The sequence below is a fragment of the Vigna unguiculata genome, chromosome 6, assembly GCF_037176805.1.
Source record: "Vigna unguiculata cultivar grain cowpea cultivar isolate G323 ecotype 2 chromosome 6, ASM3717680v1, whole genome shotgun sequence".
NCBI lineage: Eukaryota > Viridiplantae > Streptophyta > Magnoliopsida > Fabales > Fabaceae > Vigna > Vigna unguiculata.
Genome location: NC_140797.1, coordinates 19,789,444 through 19,815,958, shown reverse-complemented (window position 1 = coordinate 19,815,958; position 26,515 = coordinate 19,789,444). Strand labels below are relative to the sequence as shown.

Sequence of the window (26,515 nt, the reverse complement as noted above, 5' to 3'; positions counted from 1 at the left end):
AAAAACAAAGTCAGACTTGTAGCAAAGGGATACAGACAAGAAGAAGGTATAGACTATGATGAGACTTATGCTCCAGTTGCCAGGTTAGAAGCTATACGCTTACTTCTTGCCTATGCTTCTCTCATGAAATTCAAACTATATCAGATGGATGTCAAAAGTGCTTTTTTAAATGGATTTATAAAAGAAAATGTGTATGTTGAACAACCACCTGTCTTTGAAGACTATAAGCTTCCTAATCACATTTATAAATTAAAGAAAGCATTGTATGGATTAAAACAAGCACCTAGATCTTGGTATGAACGATTAAGTACATTTTTGTTAGAAAATGATTTTGAAAGAGGTAAAATTGATTTAACTTTGTTTATCAAAAGAGTAAATAAACATATTTTGCTAGTTCAAATTTATGTAGATGACATAATATTTGGGTCTACTGATAGTTCACTATGTAAAGGCTTTGCAAGCATAATGCAGGGAGAGTTTGAAATGTCAATGATGGGAGAGTTGACATTCTTTTTGGATCTTCAAATTAAGCAAATGGAAAATGGAACTTTCATTTCTCAATCTAAGTACTGCAAAGAAGTACTTAAGAAATTTGGAATGGATACTGCTAAGGAAGCAAGTACTCCTATTGGAACCTCTTGCTACTTAGATAAAGATGAATCAGGAATAGAGGTAAATCAAACTATGTTTAGAGGCATGATAGGTTCTTTGTTGTATCTTACTGCTAGTAGGCCTGACATTATGCAATCTGTATGTGTGTGTGCTCGTTTTCAAGCCAATCCAAAAGAATCACATCTTACTGCAGTAAAAAGAATTTTAAAATACTTAAAAGGTACTGCATGTTTTGGACTATGGTATCCTTCAGGAGCGTCTCCTAATTTGATAGGCTATTCAGATGCTGATTATGGTGGTTGTAAAATAGATAGAAAAAGTACCAGTGGTACTTGTCACCTCTTAGGTAGTTCATTAGTCTCTTGGCACTCAAAGAAACAAGCTTGTGTGGCTTTGTCAACTACAGAGGCTGAATACATAGCAGCTGGAAATTGTTGTGCTCAAATTCTTTGGATGAAACAACAACTAGAAGACTATAATATCTTTTTAAATCACATACCTCTGAAATGTGATAATACTAGTGCTATTAATTTAACCAAAAATCCCATAATGCACTCTAGCACTACAAGAAATTTGCTAATTTGCGAGGGAAATTAGCTAGGGAAAATTTTGCTCGCTAATTAGCGAAGGATTAGCGACAAACTAAAATTGTAGCTAAGTTATAGCAAATTAGTGAGGGACTAGACACAATATAATATGGTAGCTAAGTTGTAGCTAATTAGTTAGGGATTAAACACAACACAATATATGTTAGCTAAGTTGTAACTAATTAGTTAGAGATTAGACACAACACAAATATGGTAACTAAGTTGTAGCTAATTAGTTAGGGATTAGACACAACATAATATAGTAGCTGATGAGTGCGTATTTTTGCCCTCATTTAATGTTTAATTCTGGGTATTTAATTGAATTTGTGTGCCTAAAGAGTGATTTAATTGATAATTCTGATAATTAGGTTGTTTGAGCTTGTGTGATAAAAATGTCTTAAAAAGTGATTTTTAGCTGCATAAATTATTTTTGGATATTTTAACTTTTGTTGATGCAGCTGAAGTTAAGTTTTAAGCTCATTTAGAGGTGTGGAAATAAATTGATTAAAGCTTCATGACACCTTAAAGATAAATCAAAGAATAAGAAATTATCAAAAGCACAAAAATTCAGGCCAAGCATTACATGAAGACGGCAAGAAAAGCTTGAAAAAGTGAAAAAGTTTGGCTAAACCAAGAAGAGAGGAAAGAAAAATTGGACCTTGCGGTTTTCTTTATCTTTATGATAGAAGATAATTTGGGAAAATATATCTTTAGATATTTTATTTGATATTTTTTAAATAATTATCTTATTTAATTATATCATAAAATATTAAAAGATAATAACTACCAAATCTTTTTAAATATCACAAGATCTTCTTGAATCATTTTAGTTCCACAACAAACAAATATATCTTGAAGATATTGGATTATTTAGAAGATAATTTAAGGAGATTGCAAAGGGTTAATTTGGAAAATTAATACAAATACTAATTGGTGATGATTTATCATATATCTTTAAGTAATTAATTAATTTAATTATATTAGATATTGATATTATCAACCAACTATATTTGTCAAATAGTATATATCTCTCTAAATATTTTTAAATATTTATATTTATCTTTATTTTAAAAGATATTTGAGAGATTTTAGCAACAGAAAAGCCCAGTCCAATTCCTATATAAAGAGACCAAGGGAGAAGCATAAACAACAAGCTCGGCACTTCGGAATTTAGGAACCCTTAGGGGGACCTAATTTCTTTCTCTCTCTTTTCTTCTCTTTATTCTTCTCTTTATTCTTATTTTGTATTCCATGGATTGCTAAACTTCTTGGGTTGATTCCATTGTAATTTCATTATGGATTCTGAGGTTAGAATGAAATAATTTCTTTGTTCTTTTTATTATTGTTGAGGTTTTAATTCATCTATGTCTTTTATCTTTAAATCACGTAACAAGTAATGATTTTAAATCTATGTGCATGTTGATCATATGAGTTCAAGGGTTTTTAAATTTAATTGAGACTTTACTTTGATTTTATTTAGAAACTTTCATATGATTAAATGAGTTTTTACCAATAATTGAGACTTTACTTTGGTTAAAGGTATTTACTCTAACTACAATTAATTGAGACTTTACTTTGATTAATTAAGCTTTTTATTTGGTGAGGAGATAAAAGAATAGACATGATTAGGCATAGTAAAATTTGATTGAGACTGTACTTTGATTGAATTTACTATGGATAATCTAAAAGTTCTCACTTTTAATTGAGACTGTACTTTGGTTAAAAGTGAGAACGCCAACAAATTAATTGAGACTTTACATTGATTAATTTGCAAATCTATAACAATAATTAATTGAGCAATAATCTTTAGATAACCGATGATGAATCTATTTTGAAAAAGCAATGGAATCAATCTATTTTCTTTACTATTGTTTTTATTTCTTTTTATCTTTTAAATTTTATTTCTATCTTTGTTTATCTTAATCCCCTATATTTTTTATTTTATTTGACTAACCACTTTGTATAGTTTTATAAGAACTAATTTGTTAAAAATCAATTCCGTGTTCGTTGGGAGACGACTTTGGGTTACTTTACCCTTTCTATTTTGTTGACTACTTTCTTAACAATACTGAAGTTGTTATAGATAAGTAATATTAATTTTATCGCTTGACGACAGCGTTATCAGTAGCTAAATTGTAGCTAATTAGTTAGGGATTAAATACAACATAAATATGACAACTAAGTTGTAGCTAATTAGTTAGGGATTATACCACCAGTGCAGAAAGGACTTTCTGCCCCGGTTATTTTCCACATTTTACCTCGGGTCTGGAACCGAGGCATATTGGGGCGAGGCCAAAAGGTACATCTTTTGGCCTCGGTTATCACCCGAAACCATAGACCCAGTTTTTTGCCCCGGTCTTGGTAAGAACCGAGGCATATTCCTTTACTCGTCAGGCCCGTGCTGGAGCTCGCAGAGCTTCTTGCTCTTCACCATCTCCATGTCAATCTCTTGCTCTTCTTGCTCACTCGTTACGGTGACATTCAATCTCTCTCAGCCTCCTACCCCACTCTCCATTTCAACACCATTGTTGATTGCTACAGCCATGGCAACCACCCTGGATTCGGAGACACTAGCACTATGCACAAACAAACCACCCAAAATCCTCAAAAGAACAAGCAACCACTACGACATGAGAGAGAAAAAGGAAAAATGGGTTCCCAGAAACAGATTGCAAAACCACAAGCACCATTGTTGTTTGGGTACTTCTGAAGTAGACAAAGATAATAACTTTACGACTTTTCCTGATCTGGGCTGGTTTTGAAAATGAAAAACCATTTTCAGACTTCAGAGGGCGTGCATTTATTGAAGAGGCGATGTTGAGAGAAGTGAGAGAAAAAAAAAAGTTGTGGCTTCTGGTGGGACTTGAACAGCGGCGTTGGCGCGGGGAGGAAGAAGGGTTCGTGAATTTTGAACCCTAAATAAACCCTATGGCTTCGGTTGTTAGAGGAACCGAAGCCATTGACCCCCTTTTGGCACCGGGTTTTCTTGGACCGAGGCCTATACTCTGACTTCCAGCCACTTTTTGGCTTCGGGTCCTACTGGACCGAGGCCTATACCCCTCTTTGGCACCGGTTTTGAGCGAACCGGGGCCTATACCCTCTTTGGCTTCGGGTATTTGGAGAACCGAGGCCTAAAACTTGGCTCTAATTGCAAAAATGCCACCGCGCCATTATATGCTTCGGTTCCTGGCCAACCGAGGCATATAAGACGAGGTAAAATGGACATTCTGCACTAGTGTACACAACATGATATGGTAACTAAGTTGTAACTAATTAGTTAAGGATTATACATAACATGATATGGTAACTAAGTTGTAGCTAATTACTTATGATTAATGATATTGTTGCTAATCCAAAACTAATAAATAGAATTTCTAATTAAAAATAATAATGAATATAAGTATCGATGTTTAATGATATTGTTTATTATTCAAATAATTATCAATGTTTTTTTCATAAATATTTTCATAATTTAGAAATCAAATAATAACAAAAATTAAAAATTTAACATTAGATTGTTGACCATAGCGGAAAAAAAATCCAACAATAACATAAAAGAATTCAAGCATAATATAAAAAAAAAAAAATTTTGAATTTAATTATAAAATATTAGTTTTAATGACGTTTTCGTCGATTTGAAATTAAAAAGACTACATTACTCTGTTTCTAAAAGTCAAACTTAATTAAAAACTTAATAAACAAAATAATTAATCTGATATTGAAATAGGACTATTTAGATTATTAATAACACTCCCAGAGCAGAACAACCATTTAAAAACGCTCATTCTCTTCTAAATCCCAAATCCTAATCTTCTTCTTTCTTTTTTTTTCTATTTTTTTTCTCTTAGCACTATTTATTTTTTCCGACACCTCTCGTCAACAACGTAACGGTTCTCGGTGGCCGTTGTCGACGCCATCGCTAATCTCTTCCATCCTCCGCCGTCAGATTTACCTCTACTCCTCTCCGTTCGAATTCACACTATCCTTTCCTTTTTTTTCTCTTTCTCTTTCTCCACCGCAACACACTCAACTCTAGGTATTTCTTTTTCATTTTCATTTCAAATGTTATTTTCATTTCAAATGTTAGTTTTATTGTTGATTTGCGACGTGTGAAATGAATGTGATTAAATTAAAGGCTTTAACTGCTATTGTCGTTGTAAGAACAGTGTCCTTGCTATTGTTTAAGTTTGGAAAGAAAACCAAAAGGAATTGTGATTTTTTGAAAGTGATTAGGCCATAGGAATTAGTGATAGTCTATTGGATATTGTCATGTTGCAGTTTTTATGAGTGTGTAATTGGAGGATTTTTCGCTTTGAATTGTAGTGTTTTGAAATACAAGAATTATTGTGAGCGTTCCCCTTTCATTGAGGGTTTTATTTGCATAGGTTATGTTATGGTTATGACAAGTATTTTTTTTCCCTCTTTTTTTTTTTTTTTTTAAATCTGCTCTCAAAATCTTGAAAAATAATCAGTTCATTGGACCAATTCCTTCAACTCTCTCTCATGTTCCTAACTTAAAGATTCTGTAAGTTACTTTTTCATTTTCTCTTTTTCGTATAGAGGATGAATTTAATGTCTATGGAGATTTTGAAACTTTGTTCTGTTCTAGAGACCTGGTACTGAATAATCTCAATGGGGAAATACCAAGACTTATATACTAGAATAGAGTTTTGCAATATGTGTGAGTATATATATTTGTATTATGATAGTTATTTATATTATGAAGGGGAATATGTAGTTGTTGAATTCAACCATCTGGACAAATTTATATTATATCTAGCTTTTTTTAATGTATTTTCTGTGTACTTTTATGGTTTCTTAATGTTCAATCGGAAGAATGAATACATTTAAATGCCAGGCAAGGAGAAAGAAAAGACCGAAGCTCTTGGGGAGGTGTTGAATGGCGATCACCTTGTTAGTACTCCTTATTTAATTTCCGATTAGAGAAAGACGCCAAGCTTGTATGTATTGGTGAATGCTTGTGAGAAGCTTAGAATATCATGGAAATTACCAATGGTGTATCCTCAAAGTGGAGAATCTATTGCTCAACTTCTTTAACGTATCATGTGAGATGGTTCAACATTATCAGGTGATAAAAACTGTTTTTGTTTACCATCAAGCTAAAATCGTTTGTCTTGATGTGTATGAACTTTTAGGAACTAATTTTCTGATATGCAATGTAATGATTTGTCTTCTGTTATCTGTCAATTTTTCTCCAAACATCTGATCATTAAAAAATCTATATTGCCACCATATTTGATTCAAGAATTATAGTTATAAGCCCTGGCTATATAGATTCGACTCTGCATATGATACTGTATTTATGTGATATGGTAGAAAAGGGAGAGAAATAGTGCAATTGAAATTCGAAGGAAAAAGAAAGTGAGTGGTGAAGAAAAATGAAGTATGAGATAAATAATTAATTTTAAATGTCAACTTGCGAATCACTTTAAGAAAGCAAAATATTTGAACCTTGTAAAAGATAAAAGATAAATGAAATAAAAAACACAAGATAAAAGTATAAAGATCATTTATATAATTTAGAAATGAATTATTCTTTATTCAAATCCCACCAATAAGCGGAAATTTTATTTTGAGCTTATTCCCTACACAGGGAAATAAATAAAAACTCCCGAATTAAGCATCTTCTTCGGCCTTCCACTCCACAGGTTGGTTTTAAATATATATATATATATATATATATATATATATATATATATATATATATATATATATATATATATATATATATATATATTCACTGTGTAAATCAAATTGGAATTGTAATATAACATTTGGACATACAAATACAGTAGCATCTAATATTCCAGTCAAGGAGTAAAGCTAAAAGAAGATATTATGAATTATGTGTGTGGAAAAGTTCAATCAAGGAAATTTGCTACCATTTTGCTAGGGATTAGCGAGAGATTTGTTATAAATATTTCGCTAGGGATTAGTGAGGCTTTTGCTGCAAACATTTTTGCTAGGGATTAGTTAGGGATTTGCTACAAATATTTTGCTAGGGATTAACTAGGAATTTGCTACAAATTTTTTGCTAAGGATCGGTGAGGAATTTGCTACAACCACTTTGCTAGGGATTAGCTAAGGATTTGCTACAAATATTTTGGTAGGGATTAGTGAGGGATTTGCTACAACCACTTTGCTAGGGATTAGCTAGGGATTTGCTACAACTAGTTTGCTAGGGATTAGTTAAGGGTTTGCTACAAACATTTTGCTAGGGATTAGCTAAGGATTAGCTAGGGATTAACTACGGAGTAGTTTCCTCGCTAATTAGCTACCTCTAATTTAGCTACGATTCAATGTCATCGCTATTTCCTAGCTAATCCTTCGCTAAATTGTTTTGCGAGGGATTAGCTAGGGATTTTTCCCTCGCAAATTTGGAAATTTGTTGTAGTGTAGGACAAAGCATATTGAAATAAGACATCATTTCCTAAGAGATCACATTAATAAAGGAAATTGTGAGATAGAATATGTAGATACAAAGCATCAATTAGCTGATATCTTTACAAAACCTTTAGCTAAAGATAGATTTTATGAACTAAGAAGAGACTTAGGCATATTAGAGATCTCTTAAAATGCTAAAAACTCACAATCCTTAAAAAATTCGAAAAATAGCGTAAATAATCGATTACAAGTGTCAATAATCGATTATCAGACTCTCTTAAAAAATCCCAAAACATACTGGAATAATCGATTATTTTGGGTCATAATCGATTATCCTTAAAATCTCTTCCTAAAAATTCAAAAACATTTTGTAATAATCGATTATTTAGGGCCATCATCGATTATCCTTAATTTTGAGCCAAAAATCAAAACTCACTGGAATAATCGATTATCACTTAGGATAATCGATTATCAGCTCGTCAGACTTCATATTTTGCCCAGTTTATGAACCAATAATCGATTATCATCTTAGAATAATCGATTATTACACGTCGTTGGACCAACAAAATTCAAAAACTAGCCGTTGCAACGGCTAGATTTTCATCAAATCGCGTGTATATGGCCGTTGGAGTCTTCTCTCTATAAATATTAGCGATTTTTGTCACCAGAACACTCTTTTCTCTCCATCAACACTCAAGACCCTCTCCTTTTCTCATTCTCTCACAAAACTCTCAAAGGCTTCCCTCTCTTTTACCTAAACCATGGCTGAATCCTCTCGTAGAAAAATTCCTACACGTAGAAGGACTGCATCTCGTGCCTCTCATCCCTCAACTGCACCAAGAACAACCTCCATTGAACGATGGATTTCGGATGAAGAAAGACGTTCTGAATTCATCACACTATGGAAAGACAAACCCCTCATCACTCCAAAATTCATCCAGTCTCAATGGTTTATAAATCGCCATTTCACCATTCAAAACTTTCTGGCTGAACAAGGTGTGAAATTCTTCACAGAGATGCAAGGCACTTACTATCCAGATTTGGTTCGAGCTTTTTATTTCAACTACAAATTCAGAGATGGAGTTGGGTTCACAAAAGTGAAAGGTATCGACATCATTTTAGATGATGATATTTGGGAAAATGTTGCACAATTTCCCATTCATGATGGCACATCTCCCATTCTCAGGGCTGGCATAGAAGGGTTCAACAGAATTTTTGCATATAGATCCTTTATGCGACGCCTAGATCAAGAAATTGGCCGTCAATTACTAGCTGGACCTCTCAAAATCGATGAGCGTCTACTTCACTATCTCATTGTTTGGATTTTATGTCCACGTGGTACAAATCACGCACAGTGCAGTGAAGCCGATCTTATGATAATATATGCCATGCTCAACCACATCCCCATCTATTGGCCAAGCATCATTCTTGACACAATGCTAAAAGCCAAACGATTGCCTCAATATCCTCTTCCGTATTCCTTGCTCATCTCTCGTATTTGTGAGTATAAAGGGGTAAATGTCTTTGATGAACAGTCTCATAAGACAACTGCCGCAAACAAAATTGCAGAAAACTCCTTGAAGCAGATTAAATTTATTCCTTTTGGGAATACCTACATTCACAAGGATGATATGCCTTCTTCGGACAATGAAGAAGAAGAAAATCCTCCCACTGCTCCTATTCCTCCTGTTGACACACATATTGGATCATCCAGTGGTGTTGGTGGCTCATCCTCTTCTTTAGAGGATCACAATTTAAATCTCAATCAGAGGCTTGAAGAATTCTTTCTTCTCTCCACTCACAGACATGAAGAAGTCACTGGCTTAATTAGAGGATTAGATTCTAGGATCTCTAACTTAGAACATAAATTTGATAAATGTGAGGACGATGATGACATGAGTCAAGACTTTTAAAAGTCTACATCATAGTCTCATTGTTTGCAATTGTAATATGTTTTCCAGTTTTATTTTTTAATATAAGTATATTTGTCTTGTTATTCTTTACCTATGCCAAATTGAGGGGGAGCTTCTTTATTGAAACCTTTTTCATATGATCAAAACAGGGGGAGAAAAAGTTTAAACATTTAAACCAAACAGTGCTACTAAAAAATCTCCTTGTAAGATATTTTGATTGCAGATACTTTAAACATATTGTTTTGATCATTATCAAAAAGGGGGAGATTGTTGGCAAAAGCAATACAAGTCTAAATGCTGAAGCAAGATTTTGATGATGATAAAAGAAGCCTGAAAGCCATCTGGAAGACAATATGAAGACTACATGTTATTATGTTTAAAGCTATCTTGTAAAATGTAATTAGATTAAGTTAGAAGCAGTATTGTACAAGAAAATTCTAGTATTTCTCGAAATATCAAAATGATAATCGATTATCACTTGGAATAATCGATTATCCTGAGCTGAACAAATTTTTTCAAGAAAGCACTGGAATAATCGATTATTACTTGTGATAATCGATTATCTGCTCAAAAATTTGTTTTCCATAAACCACACTGGAATAATCGATTATCACTAGTGATAATCGATTATCCTGGTCTGTTGGGCGTGACTGTTCAGCTTTTTGACCTAATTTCTGGAACCCCTATTTAAGGAACCTCAGTGTTACTTCTCAATTACCTTTTTGAGAAGCTAGAGTACTAGTGCTGTGACTGCAAGAGAGTTCTCTGAAGTGTTCTCAATTGAAGCTTTGAAAAACCTAGTGTGGGTAGAGCGATAACTTTTCCTGAGAGGTGTTCTAGGAGATTGAGTGCTGCTGCTGTTGCTAGGAAAGCTAAGGTCAAGGTTCTCTGTGTGATTCAGAGAAAGGTGTTAATCTCTTGTGTGATTCAAGAGAGGTGTTTTCTTTCCTTACACTCTAAATATTTGATTGTAAATCTGTTACTTGTTAGTGATTTAGTTAATCTCGTTTTTAAGAGATTAACAACTGGACGTAGGGTCTTTTGATCCGAACCAGTATAAATACTTGTGTTCAATCTTCTTCTCTATCTCTTTATTTCATCTATTATTGTGTTATAAAGAAATTATTTATTGATCTAATTGATAAATTTTGGAAAAATTTTAAAGTATTAATTTTATTATTTAAAAACCAATTCACCCCCCTCTTGATTTTGTCTGCACGCTCAAACATTCCGCTGCGCGATACCAACACATACAACTCTACTTGGTCTTGTATGTCTCTCCTAAGACCATTCAAAAATCTTTTTATTTTCTCTTTGTTAGTTTCTTTTATTTCAACCCTACGCATTTGAGACTTTAATTCTTTAAAGTACTCACTCAAAAGAAGTTCCTTCCTATAGGAGGGAGGAACAAATCTAGTGCGCATAAGAGTTTTAATGTCCATCCAAGAAGCCGCGGGTGGCCCTTGGTCATAATTCTTACAAACTTTATGCCACCAAGTATTGGCATACTCCAAAAATCCTAAAAGTACTAGATCAACTTGTGTTTGATCCTTTACATAATTTTCATTGAAAATATGATCAAATTTAGCTTCCCAATCAAAGAAGATTTTGGGATCACTTCCACCATAGAACTTAGGAATCTTTGGAGTTTGCTTCTCTTGTGATGGCTTGCGCCTAAAATGCCATCTTTTCCTAGCCTCTCTTTCTTGCTCTTTAGCTTCAAGCCTTTGAATGTGCTATTGGATTCTTAGGTCACTTTGCTCCTTTTCTTTTCTCAATTGTTCAAAGGAGTCCTTCCTAGACAACTCCAAATCCCGAAGCAATCTCATCAATGTATTGTTTTTTTTTTTTGGTATAGGTGCATTTGATGAACTTGCCATGATTCCTACAACACAAACACTCAAATCCGAGACAAAAATAAATGGATTATAGGTTAGACAACATGAAAACTGAGACCAAATCCAACCCAAAATGTAACCCAAGTGTTTAGATCACTCTCCCAAAGTAACAAGGCAAGGCTAGCACGCAAAATCCACCAAAGGAGTGAAGCAAACACTTTTAAAAACTTGTTAAAACCTTTCAAATGCAATACAAGTTATTTGGCCACAACATCCCAAGAGTTTCAAGAAAAGAAAACTACTAAGACAAAACAAAGAACACCTAGTGACAAGCAAGAAAAGCACAAAAACAAGGAAAGTTAAACTCTAAAGAAGAAAAGTTTGAGACAAAACTTTTAACAAGACTAAAACAAGAAAAGCACATTTTAAGGACTCTATGGAAAGCACTTGACAAGCATCTTCAAGTCTTAAATCATGCATGCATCAAGAAAGATCATAACCAAGTTAAAGCATGGAACTAATTAGCCAATATCACCCAATTCTCAAGTATGAAAACTAGTAGCATAACACCTTATGAAAAACATACTTTTAGTTCACCAAGGAGCAAGGTTGCTCTCGGTTTTTAGGCAAAAATTGATGCAAAATTCTTCTTTCACAACTAGTTTCATAAAATGGTAAGAAAGAGTTTTAGGTGGCTTGGACACTTAGTTCCTCAAGTTTTAGGCCAAAATCAATTTCATGGAGCATACATCAAGAAAGACATAAAGTGAAAGCAAGATTCAAATACTTGGAAAAACAAGAATAAGAAAACTTCAAGTTAACATATGACATATGACTCAAGCAAAAGTTAGACACATTTAAAGACTCAACATGACATACACAAAGACATAAACATGTAGCTATCATGCATTTAAACTCATGGATCTGAGGCTCAAAGACTAAGCATCAAAATACATGTTATCCAACCACATTTAGGAGCAAAAGAGTCACAAAACCGAAGCCAAAATTGCCACAGCATAACCTGAAAACGTTGTTTTTCGTATTCTCGGTAGCTCTGACCTTTGCTCACTCATTGGATCATAACTCTCTCCACAGAAGTCGAAATGCGTTAATTCTTTTTCTGTTGGAAACTAGACTCACAGAGCTTTCTTTTGATATAAAGAACGTTACTTTTGGACTGCTGAGCTAGCTGCAGTATTTTTTTCAAAAACGCACACGTTGCTGCTAGCTTTGTTTTTATGTGGACCATTCAAAGATAGCTACACAGGACAAGGTTAGAACATGAAAACACCATATTCAAGGACAACCGAAGCTCTAGATACCAAATGATGAAGGATTATGTTATTGCTTTTTAAGATTATTGAATATGGTGTGAGTTGATTAAGAAAGCTAAGTGAAATCCCCACTGGACATTAAGATAACATGCTATCTAGATGTTAAGGTTCCTTTCACAAAGCTCAAGAGAAGAAGATGATGGATTGATTCAAACAAAAAGGAAATGGAAAGCACATAAACCATAGAAAACCAAGAACAATTAAAGGAAGAAGAAAACATAAAATAGAAAGGAAAGAAATGGTAAAAAAATGTGAGAAGCACGCCACTACAAGGCTAGGCTAGAAGCCATGGCCAGTGGCGGAGTATTATGAGTGCAGGGGGTGCCTTGGCACCCCCAAAAATTTTGTAATTTTTTTTTTACGTTAGATATTTTGATTTTTTTATTATAGATATTAGGTTTTTTGATTTTATTTTGTTATAAATATTAAATCAAATATTTTATTTCTTTTATAACATAATAATTAATACTAATAAATAATAAAATATAAAATCAAATAAAATAAAAATAAAGATTAAAAAGATTTATCAAGATATTTTTTATTATTTTTTTTCATTATAGATTATGTTTTTCATAAATTGTTCTCATATTTCATTCTCATTTGTTTTCTTTTGTTTCTGAAAAGAAAAAGATCTATTCTTTTTTTTCTTATTTCTCCTTTATTCTCTTCCATCCTCGAGGAAGAAAAGAAGAAGGTAATTCTTTCGTCTCACTTGATAGTGAAATATTAATTCAATAATTTATTTAATGAGCCACTTTTATATGTTTATGCCTTGAATTTCTTACAAATTGTTCTCATCTTCCATTCTTACCTATTTTCTTTTGTTTCTGAAGAGAAAAAGATCAATTATTTTTGCTTTCATCTCTCAACTGTTCTCTTCCATCCTCGAAGAAATAAAGAAGGTAATTCTCTTTTGTCTCACTTCATAGTGAAATATTAGTTTAATAATTTATTTAATGAGCCTCATTTATATTAATTTTTTATTTTATCAACATAGAAGAAAAAATGATTGTATTGTGTGTTTTTTATAATTGAATTTTAAGTGTAGTTTGATTATCATCGAATTTTCTTTTGGTATTTATGTCTCTCAATTTTTTATTAGATTATGATAAATCATTTTTAGTATTTTTTTTAAATAGGTATATTGATGAAGAATAAAAGAATAGATTCATTTTTTAAAAGTGATAAAAGGGAAGCTACCCGTGAAGATGAAAACAGGACAAATTCAACTCTTCTAGATATTCTGAATCATGATACTGATGTTCCAATTGTTCAGTCAGAAGAGCCCCCTTTTAAAGTTCAAAAAATTATAGGTGAGGAGTTTCATATTAGTTCTTTGGAACGTGATCCAGGAAAATGTCTTCAAATATGGGAATATCCAATGAGTCAAAGAGATGAGATTTGAAGAGCTTATTTAAAATGGGGTCCATATCAAATGCAACTTGAAAACTATCCTTATTCTAAGGAAAAACATCCAAGGAGATTTCAATCTAGTTGGTTTAAAATGTTTCCTTCTTGGCTAGAGTATTCCCCGGCTAATGATGGAGCTTATTGTTTGGCATGTTATCTATTTAGTTCAAAGCTATATGGTCGTTTTGGATCAGATGTGTTTACTAAACAAGGTTTTAGATCATGGAGAAAGGTTAATGCAGGAAAAAGATGTGCATTTCTCAACCACATTGGAGATAGTCCTTGCTCACTGCATAACAGTGCAATGAAAGCTTGTGAAGACTTGTTAAATCAATCTATGCACATTAATAACATTATAAATATTCAAAGTTTAGAACAAGTCTGCAAGAATCGTTTACGGCTCAAAACCTCTATTGACACAATTCGTTGGCTCGCATTTCAAGCTTGTGCATTTAGAGGCCACAAGGAAACACCAGAGTCAAGTAATAGATGTAACTTTCTTGAAATGATTAAAGTTCTAGCATCATATAATGATAAAGTGGCACAAGTTGTGTTAGAAAATGCTCCGTATAATGCTAAGTATACTTCTCATCATATTCAGAAAGAAATCTTGCACATTTTCTCTAGAAAAGTAAGAAGTCACATTCGAGAAGAAATTGGAGATTCTAAATTTTGCATAATTGTTGATGAAGCACGTGATGAATCTAAAAAAGAGCAAATGGCTATTGTTTTGAGATTCGTAGATAAGGATGGTAATATACAAGAACAATTTTTTGATATTGTGCATGTTAAGGATACAACAACCGCCACTCAAAAAGAAGAATTGAGTGTCGTTCTCTCTAGGCATAATCTTGATGTTTCCAATATTCGCGGTCAAGGGTATGATGGTGCTAGTAATATGAGGGGAGAATGGAATGAGTTGCAAGCATTATTTCTCAATGATAATCCTTATGCTTATTATGTGCATTGTTTTGCTCATAGACTACAACTTGCTTTGGTGGCAGCTTCAAGAGAGGTCATTCCAGTTCATCAATTTTTTTCAAATTTGGATTTTTTTGTAAATGTTGTGTGTTCCTCTAGTAAACGTCATGATGAGTTACAAGCTATTGAATTAGATGGAATAACTCAATTGTTAGAAATGGGTGAACTTGAAACTGGTAAAGGAAAAAATCAAATTGGCACTTTAAAACAAGTTGGTGATACTCGTTGGAGCTCGCATTTTTATTCCATTTGTAGTATGATGAAGCTATATAATGCATCTTGTCTGGTTCTTCAAAAAATTATTGTTGATGGATCAACTTATTCTCAAAGGGGTGATGCTGATGCTGCATTGAATATGTTGTCTTCATGTGAGTTCATATTAGTTTTACACATGATGAAAGAGATTATGGGAATAACTAATGGTCTTTGTCAAGCTTTACAGAAACAATCTCAGGATATATTGAATGCTATGCAATTAGTTTGTTCAACTAAAATTTTGATTCAAAAGTTGAGGGAGGATGGTTGGCAAAATCTATTGAAAGGTGTGGTATTCTTTTGTGAACAACATGACATTGATATTCCTGATTTTAATTCTACTTATGTTGCACGTCATGGTCGTTCTCGACATCAAAAAGATCATGTCACTATGGAACATCATTTTAGGATGAATATATTTCTTGTTATAGTGGACAAGCAGTTGCAAGAATTAAATGACAGGTTTAGTGAGCAAACAATGGAACTTTTAACTCTAAGCAATGTTTTAGTTCCTAAGGATGCTTATAAAGCTTTTAACATTGAGGATATATGCACTCTTGTGAACATATATTATCCTTTAGATTTTAGTGAGCAAGAGAAGATTAGTTTAACATTTCAACTTCAACATTTTATTATTGATGCTCCTAACCATCCAGATTTGAAGAATTTATCAACCATGCTTGAATTATGTCAATCTTTGGCAAGAACAGGAAAGTCAAGGACATTCTACTTGATTGATCGTTTAATTCGTCTTATTTTAACTTTTCCTGTCTCTACAGCTACAACAGAAAGATCACTTTCTGCAATGAAGATTATCAAAACAAGATTGCGGAATAAAATGGAAGATGAATTTCTTGCCGACAATATGATTATTTACATTGAAAAAGAAATAGCTGAAAATTTTAGTTCTGATTCAATTATTGATGAGTTTAGGGATCTGAAGAAACGAAGGGTAATCTTTTAGATATTTGTGATTTCTTTTTTAGTTATCGTTATACTAAGTTATGTATTCATTTTTATTGTGTTAGTGACAATAATGAAATGTATAAATTTTGGATGTATTATTTGGGCTCCCCCAACAATGTTGGTCAAGATTCGCCACTGGCCATGGCAACCTTGAAGATGAGTGGATGTGTGTCGCCACTTGCTATGCAAGATAAGGCTAAAAAGTATTCACTCCCAAGGGAGGAAACTCTCACAAATGGTTGAGACACAAGAGTGTTTTTACTTCAAAATGTTCAACCCTTTTACATGTCTAGGAGCACCCCTTATATAGAAGAACTTAGAGGCCTCTAAGCAAATAAAAGATACATAAGGATCTCTCTACAAAAACCTAACCCTAGCTTCTAGAAACTAGGTCAAATAAGGTTACAAAAAATGAGAGACAAAAGAGCTAACTATGGTGTGTGTGCAAGGCTAATTTCGTTCTAGCACAAAAGGAGACAAAGAATGTGTCTGATATGTCTCCAAAAAGTACATAGGTACACTTGCTTCATGCCTTTTACTTTATGCTTTATGCCTTTGCTTTACTCTCTCCTCCACATCATTTATGCTCCCCAATCACCATGCGCCACCTAGCATTGCTTTCTTACTCCTAATTAACCTACAAAGAAAATAAGCTTAGATTAGCATGTTGGCTTAATTCAAGTCAACTATAGTCAACAAGACAAACCTAGTCAAAGGTCAACTAAAGTTGATTCAACTTTGGGAATCAAAAATAACAAACACAAATGAAAGGGATGAAGGATTAGTGAACTTCCTTTCTAAACATGCTTAGTCTTCTTAAGCATGTGCCTTCATCCTTGAATGGGGTCAATCCTTCATCACCTCTTTTCTCAACTGTGCTGCCATCTCACAGTCTCATTGTTCATGATCACATTCTGGGAAAGTAACCACAATAGAGCCTCCTACTGCCTCCACTCTTAGCCTCTTTCCCTCTAGGTAAGTCTCCATTTTCGTTTTGAGGTCCAAGTTCAGATTTCAACTCGAAATCATGTTTTTGTTCTGAGTTTAATCAAGTGTCCCTCACTTCTCTATGTTTGGATGATGAATTCGCTAGGTTAAACTAAGGAATTTTGCTTCTCCTCTCTAAGGTCGCTTTCACTCAAAGTATTCACCAAAAATAGGTAAGGGAAGCTAACCTCTCACTTTAAGGTGTTTGGTTTGGTGTAGGTGAAAGGATTCTTAAGAGAGGTGAGGCCAACTCCTAAGGAAGAAGACTAGAGTAAACTAGAGAAGAGTTTACTCTAAGGTGAGCTCAAAAGAGATTTGTGCACAAATTTGGGCAGCAATTCATTACTCAATTTCAAGCTGAAAAATACATCTCCTAAGCCTTCTATTTATAGGCTAAAATGAGACCAAGGAGTCTCCAAAAAGTGGAGGGAAAAAGGAGTCTAGAAAGTTGAATTTTGGAGCCAAAAAGGAGCATGTGGGAGGTGTGACTTGCCACCTAAGCAAGTCACACTTGTCTTGCCATGGGAAGCTAACTCTCATCCTTGGAGAGCAAGTTTGAGAAGCTTCTAGGCTTTTCTAGAGTAGACACACTACTCTTGGCCCATTTGGCCCAATTCCCCTTTTTGGTCCAAAATTACTTTTAAAGCCCAATTTCCTCTAAGGCCCAATACATGGCCCAAAGAAAACCCTATTCTACTGGGCCCAAAATACAAAGCCCAAAAGTTAAATTCTAATCTAATATTTAAACAATTTTGGCCCAAAAGATAAGAGCTTGGGCCCTCTTAACAGTTGAGGACCACTTTTCTTGTCTGCATTTGGCCAAGGCTGCTGTTTGTCATCACTCATGCCTCAAATAAAGGGAACGTTCATCAAGATTGAGTATTTTAAAACGAAGTCATGCCCACCCCAAAAGAAGATGGAAAGAGTGCATTGGAGCAATATTACATAATACTTCTTTCACACATTGCCTTGTATTGAAATTGATCCATGCTTGATTCAGATGAAAGCTTGTTGGTAACTTTAGTTTCTCCACCAATCTTTGGCTCACAACATTGATGTCGCTTCCGTAATCGAATCCAAATAAACATGGGTTGCCTTTGATTAAACACCTCGTATAATAAACCTCCAACTCTATTCCAAATCTCGTGAGCTTGGCTCTGAATACAATGTGATGTGAATCCAAAGGGGTGGATTCGTTTTATGGATCTATCTAAGTTGGAATGCTAATAAGCAAGATATGTGAGAAATTATTTAAAACCAGAAAATGGAAATAGATAAGAAGATGTAGTTTAAATTGATTGACGTCACACTTCCAAGAATGGAAGACAATCTAAGAATTTAAACACACAAAGGGAAAAAAGAGCTTGGATAAAACTCAAGGATTCTTGAATCACGTAAGAACTTAGGAGAATCACTCTCACAAAGATAGAAAAGATAAAACTCTAATGTTTTCTGAATGAAACACAACCTGTTTCATTTATTAAAATGGTTCAACTCATATAGAAGCTTTCACCACTAGAACTAGAAAAGACACATATGTTTAAATTACATCTCACTTAAAGCTATTAATGATCGTACTACTTAATGGCTGATTGTAACTAAAATTATGGGAACCCAAAAGTCACCAAAAACACTTCAGCCAAGCATCCTCTTGGTCTCCCAAAGGCTGATGACTAAGTTGCAATTGGGTTATCATTACAACTTGAAATAAAACTAAACTAGAGCCCATTAATTGATTAAACCAAAATGTAATTTGATAAGCCAATTTTACAATGAATTAGACCATATTTAAACAAACTAATAACTTTAAAAAATAAAAATAAAAGTAACTACAACAAAGTGGTGCATTAGTCCTTCTCCATTTGAGTTATGATTCAAATGTTTATCATACCCTCCTTCTTCGAGAAGATTCGTCCCGAATATTAAGGCTTTATTTTTCTACTAATTTTAATATAAGTTTATTATGATCTTGTGAAGGACTTTATTTTTCCATAACTTGAAACTAATTCTCTTCCTTTAGGATCAAGTTCAACTTAAATATATACATATTTGTTCCTTTTCAGTGGTTGCAATCCATGGAGCACCTCTCTTGCTAACACTACCCCACCTCGATTTGTAAAAATAAATAATTCCATGCGTTGTGTTTGAAAAATTTGCTTCTCATCAGCAGACCAAATGCATAATAAAAGCATTGTGAACAAGTTTCCTTTTCAAACATGGAAGTTGGTGTGTTTCATTCACTTGCTTATCCTTTTGATCTTGTAAAATGACATCACAAACCGTAGAAAAACAAACATTGGGAAATAAATTTTCCATCATCGTTTCCTCCACTTCCTTTTCTTTTTCCTCATTTTCCCTCCCTTCTTCAGTTTCTATTTCTTCTTTTTCTATTTTCTCCTTCAACCTATGTTGATCCTTACTAACTTGTCTTGGTGTCATAAATTTTAACTTCATTTTATGTCCCTCATGACTCAAACAAAGGTAATGTTCATCAACATCGAGTGTTTTAAAACGAAGTCATCCGCATACCAAAAGAGGATGGGAAGAGTCCATGGGAGCAATATCACATAATACTTCTTTCACACGTTGCCCTGTACTAAATTTAATTCATGCTTGATTCGGATGAAAGCTTGTTCGTAACTCGAGTTTTTCCATCAATCTTTGGCTCACAACATTTTTCTTGCTTTTGTAATCCAATGCAACTAAACATGGGTTGCCTCTGATTAAACACCTCGTATAATAAACTTCCATTTCTATTCCAAATCTAGTGAGCTAGGCTCTGAATACCAAATGATGTGAATCCAGAGGGGTGGATTCGTTTTATGGATCTATCTAGGTTGGAATGCTAATAAGCAAGAAATTTGTATAATTATTTAAAACGAGAAAATGGAAATAGATAAGAAGATGTATTAGAAATTGATAGACGTCACACTTCCAAGAATGGAAGATAAGCCTAGGAGTTTAAACACACAAAGGGAAAAAGGACCTTTGATAAAACTCAAGGATTCTTGAATCACTCAAGAACTTAGGAGAATCACTCTCATTAAGATAGAAGAGATAAAATTCTAATATTTTCTGAATAAAACTCAACCTTTTTCATTGATGAAAATGGTTCATCTCATATAGAAGCTTTAACCACTGAAATTACAAAAGACACATAAATTGAAATTACATCCCACTTAAAACTATAAATGATCCTACTACTTAATGGATGATTCGAATTGAAATTATGGCAACCCAAAAGTCACCAAAAATAGTTCAGCCAAGCATCCTCTTGGTCTCCCAAAGGCTAATGACTAAGTTGCAATTGGGTCATCATTACAACTTGAAATAAAACCAAAACAAGAGCCCATTAACTGATTAAACCAAAACATAATTTGGTAAGCCAATTTTACAATGAATTGTGTAACGTCTCGATAGGATATTACTTAAAAAATAACAAATTTGAAATGAAAACCTCATTTATTATCAATCCATTTCCCAAAAATGCGGAAAATTGTAAAACTTTAAAACTTTAAAAATCGCTATAAATGGTAATATTACTCATAATTCACTTTTACAATTTGTAAATCCAAAGCAATGAAATCAGTAATAAAATTACATGGAAATTAAATAACAATCTTTATAAAATTCCCCTGTACTCTGATCCCACTCTCTGCCACTAAGCATCTCCTGGCTCACCTAAAACATCATTTGCTCCCTAATAACAAGTTCCCCGATCATCACCACACACAAACAGATAGGGTGAGCTATGCACATAGATATAAATGAATATGAATTCAACCCACCCACCAAATCATAATTATATAATCTTACATAAAAAAAAACACTTTTCCACTCTCATAACTATTATGAGTTCATGCATGTACTCTAAATCTTGGAACTTTCGGTGCTTCCACAACCTTCCTCGCTCTTGGTCAAACCTATGAGCCTATCCCGCTCGTAGTCCTGCTTCACAGAATCCCTTGCTCGTCATCCAAACTCCTCGCTCAGACCCGGACATGCATACCTGCCTTTCCTACGATGAACTCCCTCGCTCATAGCATTCTCAAGTTGAGCATGAGATGAACTCCCTCGCTCACTCATCCCAACGAGAGTACCTCCGATGAACTAGATCGTTCACGTTCCGCATGCACTCCACCCATCACGAACTTCTTGCTCGCGACTCAAGCCAAGCACATCTCAGATCCTATGGACTTAGTCCCTCAAGCTCGAACAACACAAACACATGCATATAATTCCCCTAGTTTAGGGAACACCAAGCAAACCAGTTCGAACAGTACACACAAGCATGAATTCTCACCGTTCTTGCATAAGTCAGGATCTTCGCTCAAACGAGTGCATCTCTCTCGCTCAAGCTGGACTTCCTCGCTTGAGCGAGTGTGAAACAGGGCTCACCACGATCTCTCGCTTAGGCAAGACCCTCTCGCCTAAGTGAGACCCTCACTCGCTCAACACACCACACCTTGCCTGGACGAGGATTCACATGTAAAACGCAACGTGTCTCATCGCGACATCGCTTATGCGAGCCATTCTCGCCTGGGCGAGAGAATGTGTTGCTCAACACAAAAATGGGTCGTCTGAGCGAGACGCTCGATGAAAAATCAGGAACGAGTTTCTACAAGTTTCGCTTAGGCGAGGGGGACTCACTTGGGCAAAATTTGTAGAGGTTCTCCCCTGTCTACGCATAAATCACCCTAAACCATGCCAACATACAATTTAATCAGTCCCATTCAATCCCTATCAACAATTAAACCACATAAACATGCATTATATCCATTTAAACTACCAAAAGTCAAGATTCAATCGACAATAACAATTCAATACCCAAGCCCTCATCCCTAAATCATATAAGGCGAAAAAAAGGTTTTGCAACCAACAATAAACAACCAATTCTCACTCTTATTACACACACACGAAATTCCCAACCCACAGGAACCAATTAAGAATAGCGAAACGCAGAATCATATCACATACTATATAGACATGTAAAAACAGCTTCCCCTAACCTGGAATCCTTGCACAAAGTTTGTAGCCTTTTAGGGTTCTTCTCCAATTCACAAGTCCGCCTAGTTCTTCCTCTCAAGTCTACTCCCAATAATACTCAATTCTCTCCTCACACTCTCAGAATTTGTGCTCTGATTTCTACGCCACAAAGACAGCCCCAAAACAACCCTTTTCTCTCCCTTCCTTTATCACTAAAATGGCCTTAATGAGAGGTAAATAGAGCAAAACGAAAATTTACCTTTTCTACCTACTTAATGTCATTTTATTAAGGTTTTATACTATTTTTCTAGCTCCCTTGGCTGCTCCTTACACTAGGTTTTCCTTTGCCCTTCCACATTCATTCCCAAGATAAATTTAGCAAAAAGAAAAGGTTTAATTCAAGTCCATCAAGGTTTGAACCCGTGACCATACTAACGCCAATTCAATACACAACAATCCAACCAACCCATATTTAGTGATAATTATCATAATCCTATGATTATACTATCACTCAACAAATTCAAGTATATTATCAAAATAATAATAAATCAAATACACACAATTGGAATACATAGGACTAAAACCCCAATCCTCTCACACAACCAAGTACTCTCAACCATTAAAGCTAGTACTTTTCCACGTCATACCAATTAACATTTAATGTCATCAAAGTTCCCACCACCCGCATTAATTAATTAATTAATTAATTAATTTCCACGGGTCTTACAAATTGGACCATCTTCAAACAAACTAATAACTTTAAAAAATAAAAATAAAAATAACTGCAGCAAAGTGGTGCATTAGTCCTTCTCCATTTGAGTTGTGATGTGATTCATATCATACCCTCCTTCTTCAAGAAGATTCGTTCTGAATCTTAAGGCTTTATTTTTCTACTACTTTCAATATAACTTTATTATGATCTTGTGAAGGACTTTATTTTTCCCCAACTTGAAACTAATTCTCTTCCTCCAAGATCAAATTCAACTTGAATATATTCAAATTTGTTCCTTTCCAGTGGTTACAATCCGTGGAGCACCTCTCTAGCCAACACTATCCCACCTTGATATGTAATAATAAATAATTCCATGCGTTGTTTTTGTGGAATTTGGTTCTCATCAGTGGACCAAATGCATAATAAAGCATTGTGAACAAGCTTCCTTTTCATACATGGAAGCTGGTGTGTTTCATTCACTTGCTTATCCTTTTGTTCCTGTAAAATGACATCACAAACTGTAGAAGAGAAAACATTGACAAATAAATTTTCCATCATCTTTTTCTCTACTTCCTTTTCTTTTTCTTCATTTTCCCTTGCTTCTGCAATTTCTATTGTTTCTTTTTCTATTTTTTCTTTTTCTATTTTCTCCTTTAGGATATGTTGATCCTTACTAACTTGTCTTGGTGTCATAAATTTCAACTTCATTTTATGTCCCTCATGCCTCAAATAAAGGGAACAATCATCAAAATCGAGCGTTTTAAAACGAAGCGATGCCCATCCCAAAAGATGATAGGAAGAGTCCATGGGAGCAATATCACATAATACTTCTTTCACACATTGCCTTGTACTGAATTTGATCCATGCTCGATTTGGATGAAAGCTTGTTGGTAAATTGAGTTTCTCCACCAATCTTTGGCTCACAACATTGATGTCGCTTATGTAATCGAATGCAACTAAACATGGCTTGCCTTCGATTAAACACCTTGTATAATAAATTTCTATTGCTATTCCAACTCTAGTGAGCTAGGCTCTGAATACCAAATGATGAATCTAGAGGGGTGAATTCGTTTCATAGATCTATCTAGGTTGGAATGCTAATAAGCAAGAAATTTGAGAAATTATTTAAAATGAGAAAAAGGAAATAGAAAAGAAAATGTAGTGTAAATTCATAGATGTCACACGTCCAAGAATGGAAGATAACCTTAAGAGTTGAAACACACAAAGGGAAAATGACCTTTGATAAAACTCAAGGATTCTTAAATCACTCAAGAAATTAGGAGCATCACTCTCACTAAGATAGAAGAGATAAAATCCTAATATGTTTTGAATAAAACTCACCCTGTTTCATTGATGAAAATGGTTTAGCTCATATAGAAGCTTTATCCACTGAAATTATAAAAGACACATAAATTGATTAAATGATTAAATGAAAACATAATTTGGTAAGCCAATTTTACAATGAATTGGAACATATTTAAACAAACTATGATTCAATTAGTCCTTCTCCATTTGAGCTATGATGCGATTCCTATCATACCCTCCTTCTTCGAGAAGATTCGTCCCGAATATTAAGGCTTTATTTTTATCTAGTTTTAATATAAGTTTCTTGTGATCTTGTGAAGAACTTTACTTTTCAACAACTTCAAACTAATTCTCTTCCTCCAGGATCAAATTCAGCTTTAATATATTCATATTTGTTCCTTTCTAGTGGTTGCAATCCGTGGAGCACCTCTCTTGCCAGCAATACCCCTTTGATATGTAACAATAAATAATTCCATTCGTTGTGTTGGACTATTTTTCTTATCATCAGCAGACCAAATGCATAATAAAGCATTGTGAACAAGCTTTCTTTTCAAACATGGAAGCTGGTGTGTTTCATTCATTTGCTTATCCTTTTGTTCTTGTAAAATGACATCATAAACTGTTGACGAAAAAACATTCACAAATATATTTTCCATCATCTTTTTCTCTACTTCCTTTTCTTTTTCTTCATTTTCCCTTGCTTATGCAGTTTCTATTGCTTCTTTTTCTATTCTTTCTTTTTCTATTTTGTCCTTTAGCCTATGTTGATCCTTACTGACTTGTCTTAGTGTCATAAATTTCAACTTCATTTTATGTCCCTGATGCCTCAAATAAAGTGAACGTTCATCAAGATTGAGCATTTTATAACGAAGCCTTGCCTATCCAAAAAGATGATGGGAAGAGTCCATGGGAGCAATATCACATAATACTTCTTTCACACATTGCCTTGTACTGAATTTGATTCATGCTCGATTTGGATGAAAGCTTGTTGGTAACTTGAGTTTCTCCACCAATCTTTGGCTCACAACATTGTTGTCGCTTCTATAATCGAATGCAACTTAACATGGATTGCCTTCGATTAAACACCTTGTATAATAAACTTCCATTGCTATTCCAAATCTAAGGAGCTAGGCTCTGAATACCAAATGATGTGAATCCTGAGGAGTGAATTCGTTTTATGGATCTATCTAGGTTGGAATGCTAATAAGCAAGAAATTTCAGAAATTATTTAAAACAAGAAAATGGAAATAGAAAAGAAGATGTAGTGGAAATTGATAGACGTCGCACTTCCAAGAATGGAACATAAGCCTAAGAGTTTAAACACACAAAGGGAAAAAAACCTTTGATAAAACTCAGGGATTCCTTAATCACTCATGACTTTAGGAACATTACTCTCACTAAGATAGAAGAGATAAAATTTTGAAGAAAACTCAACCTGTTTCATTGATGGAAATGGTGCAGCTCATATAGAAGCTTTAACCACTGCAATTACCAAAGACACATATGTTGAAAGTACATCCGACTTAAAACTATTAATGATATTACAACTTAATGGCTGATTGTAACTAAAATTATGGCAACCCAAAAGTCACCAAAAACAATCCAGCCAAGCATCCTCTTGTTCTCCAAAGGTTGATGACTAAGTTGCAATTGGGTCATCATTACAACTTGAAATAAAACTAAACCAGAGCCCATTAATTGATTAAACGAAAACATAATTTGGTAAGCCATTTTTACAATGAATTGGACCATATTTAAACAAACTATTTACTTTAAAAAATATAAATAACTGCAGCAAAGTCGTGCATTAGTGCTTCTCCATTTGAGCTATGATGCGATTCATATCATACCCTCATTCTTCGAGAACATTTGTCCCGAATCTTAAGGCTTTATTTTTCTACTAGTTTTAATATAAGTTTCTTATGATGTGAAAAACTTTACTTTTCAACAACTTGAAACTCGTGTTTATTCGTTTCCAATGGTTAAAATTCGTGGAGCACCTTTCTTGCCAACACTACCCCATCTTGATATGTAACAATAAATAATTTCATGCGTTGTGTTTGACGAATTTCCTTCTCATCAGCGGACCAAATGCATAATAAAGCATTATGAACAAGCTTCCTTTTCAAAGATGGAAGATGGTGTGTTTCGTTCACTTGCTTATCCTTTTGTTCATGTAAAATGACATCACAAACTGTTGAAGAGAAATCATTGACAAATAAAT

General features: G+C 34.0%; 1 protein-coding gene across 3 annotated transcripts in view; it reads left to right on the top strand.

Moving 5' to 3' along the window:
• Positions 1–4,978: 4,978 nt before the first annotated feature.
• The window catches only part of LOC114172219 (uncharacterized), a 29,184-nt gene continuing 7,647 nt past the window's right edge, over positions 4,979–26,515 (top strand). The window contains exons 1-4 of one of the 3 annotated variants that reach the window (XM_085674258.1): positions 4,979–5,235; positions 6,058–6,288; positions 13,523–13,591; positions 13,829–17,477. In XM_085674258.1, coding sequence (XP_085530384.1) covers positions 14,125–16,299 — 2,175 coding nt within the window. In that variant the 5' untranslated portion in view covers positions 4,979–5,235; positions 6,058–6,288; positions 13,523–13,591; positions 13,829–14,124 and the 3' untranslated portion in view covers positions 16,300–17,477. Of the gene's footprint in view, positions 5,236–6,035; positions 6,289–13,522; positions 13,592–13,828; positions 17,478–26,515 lie in introns of those variants that run through there. The other 2 variants (XM_085674259.1, XR_014995511.1) reach the window with 2 other exon arrangements.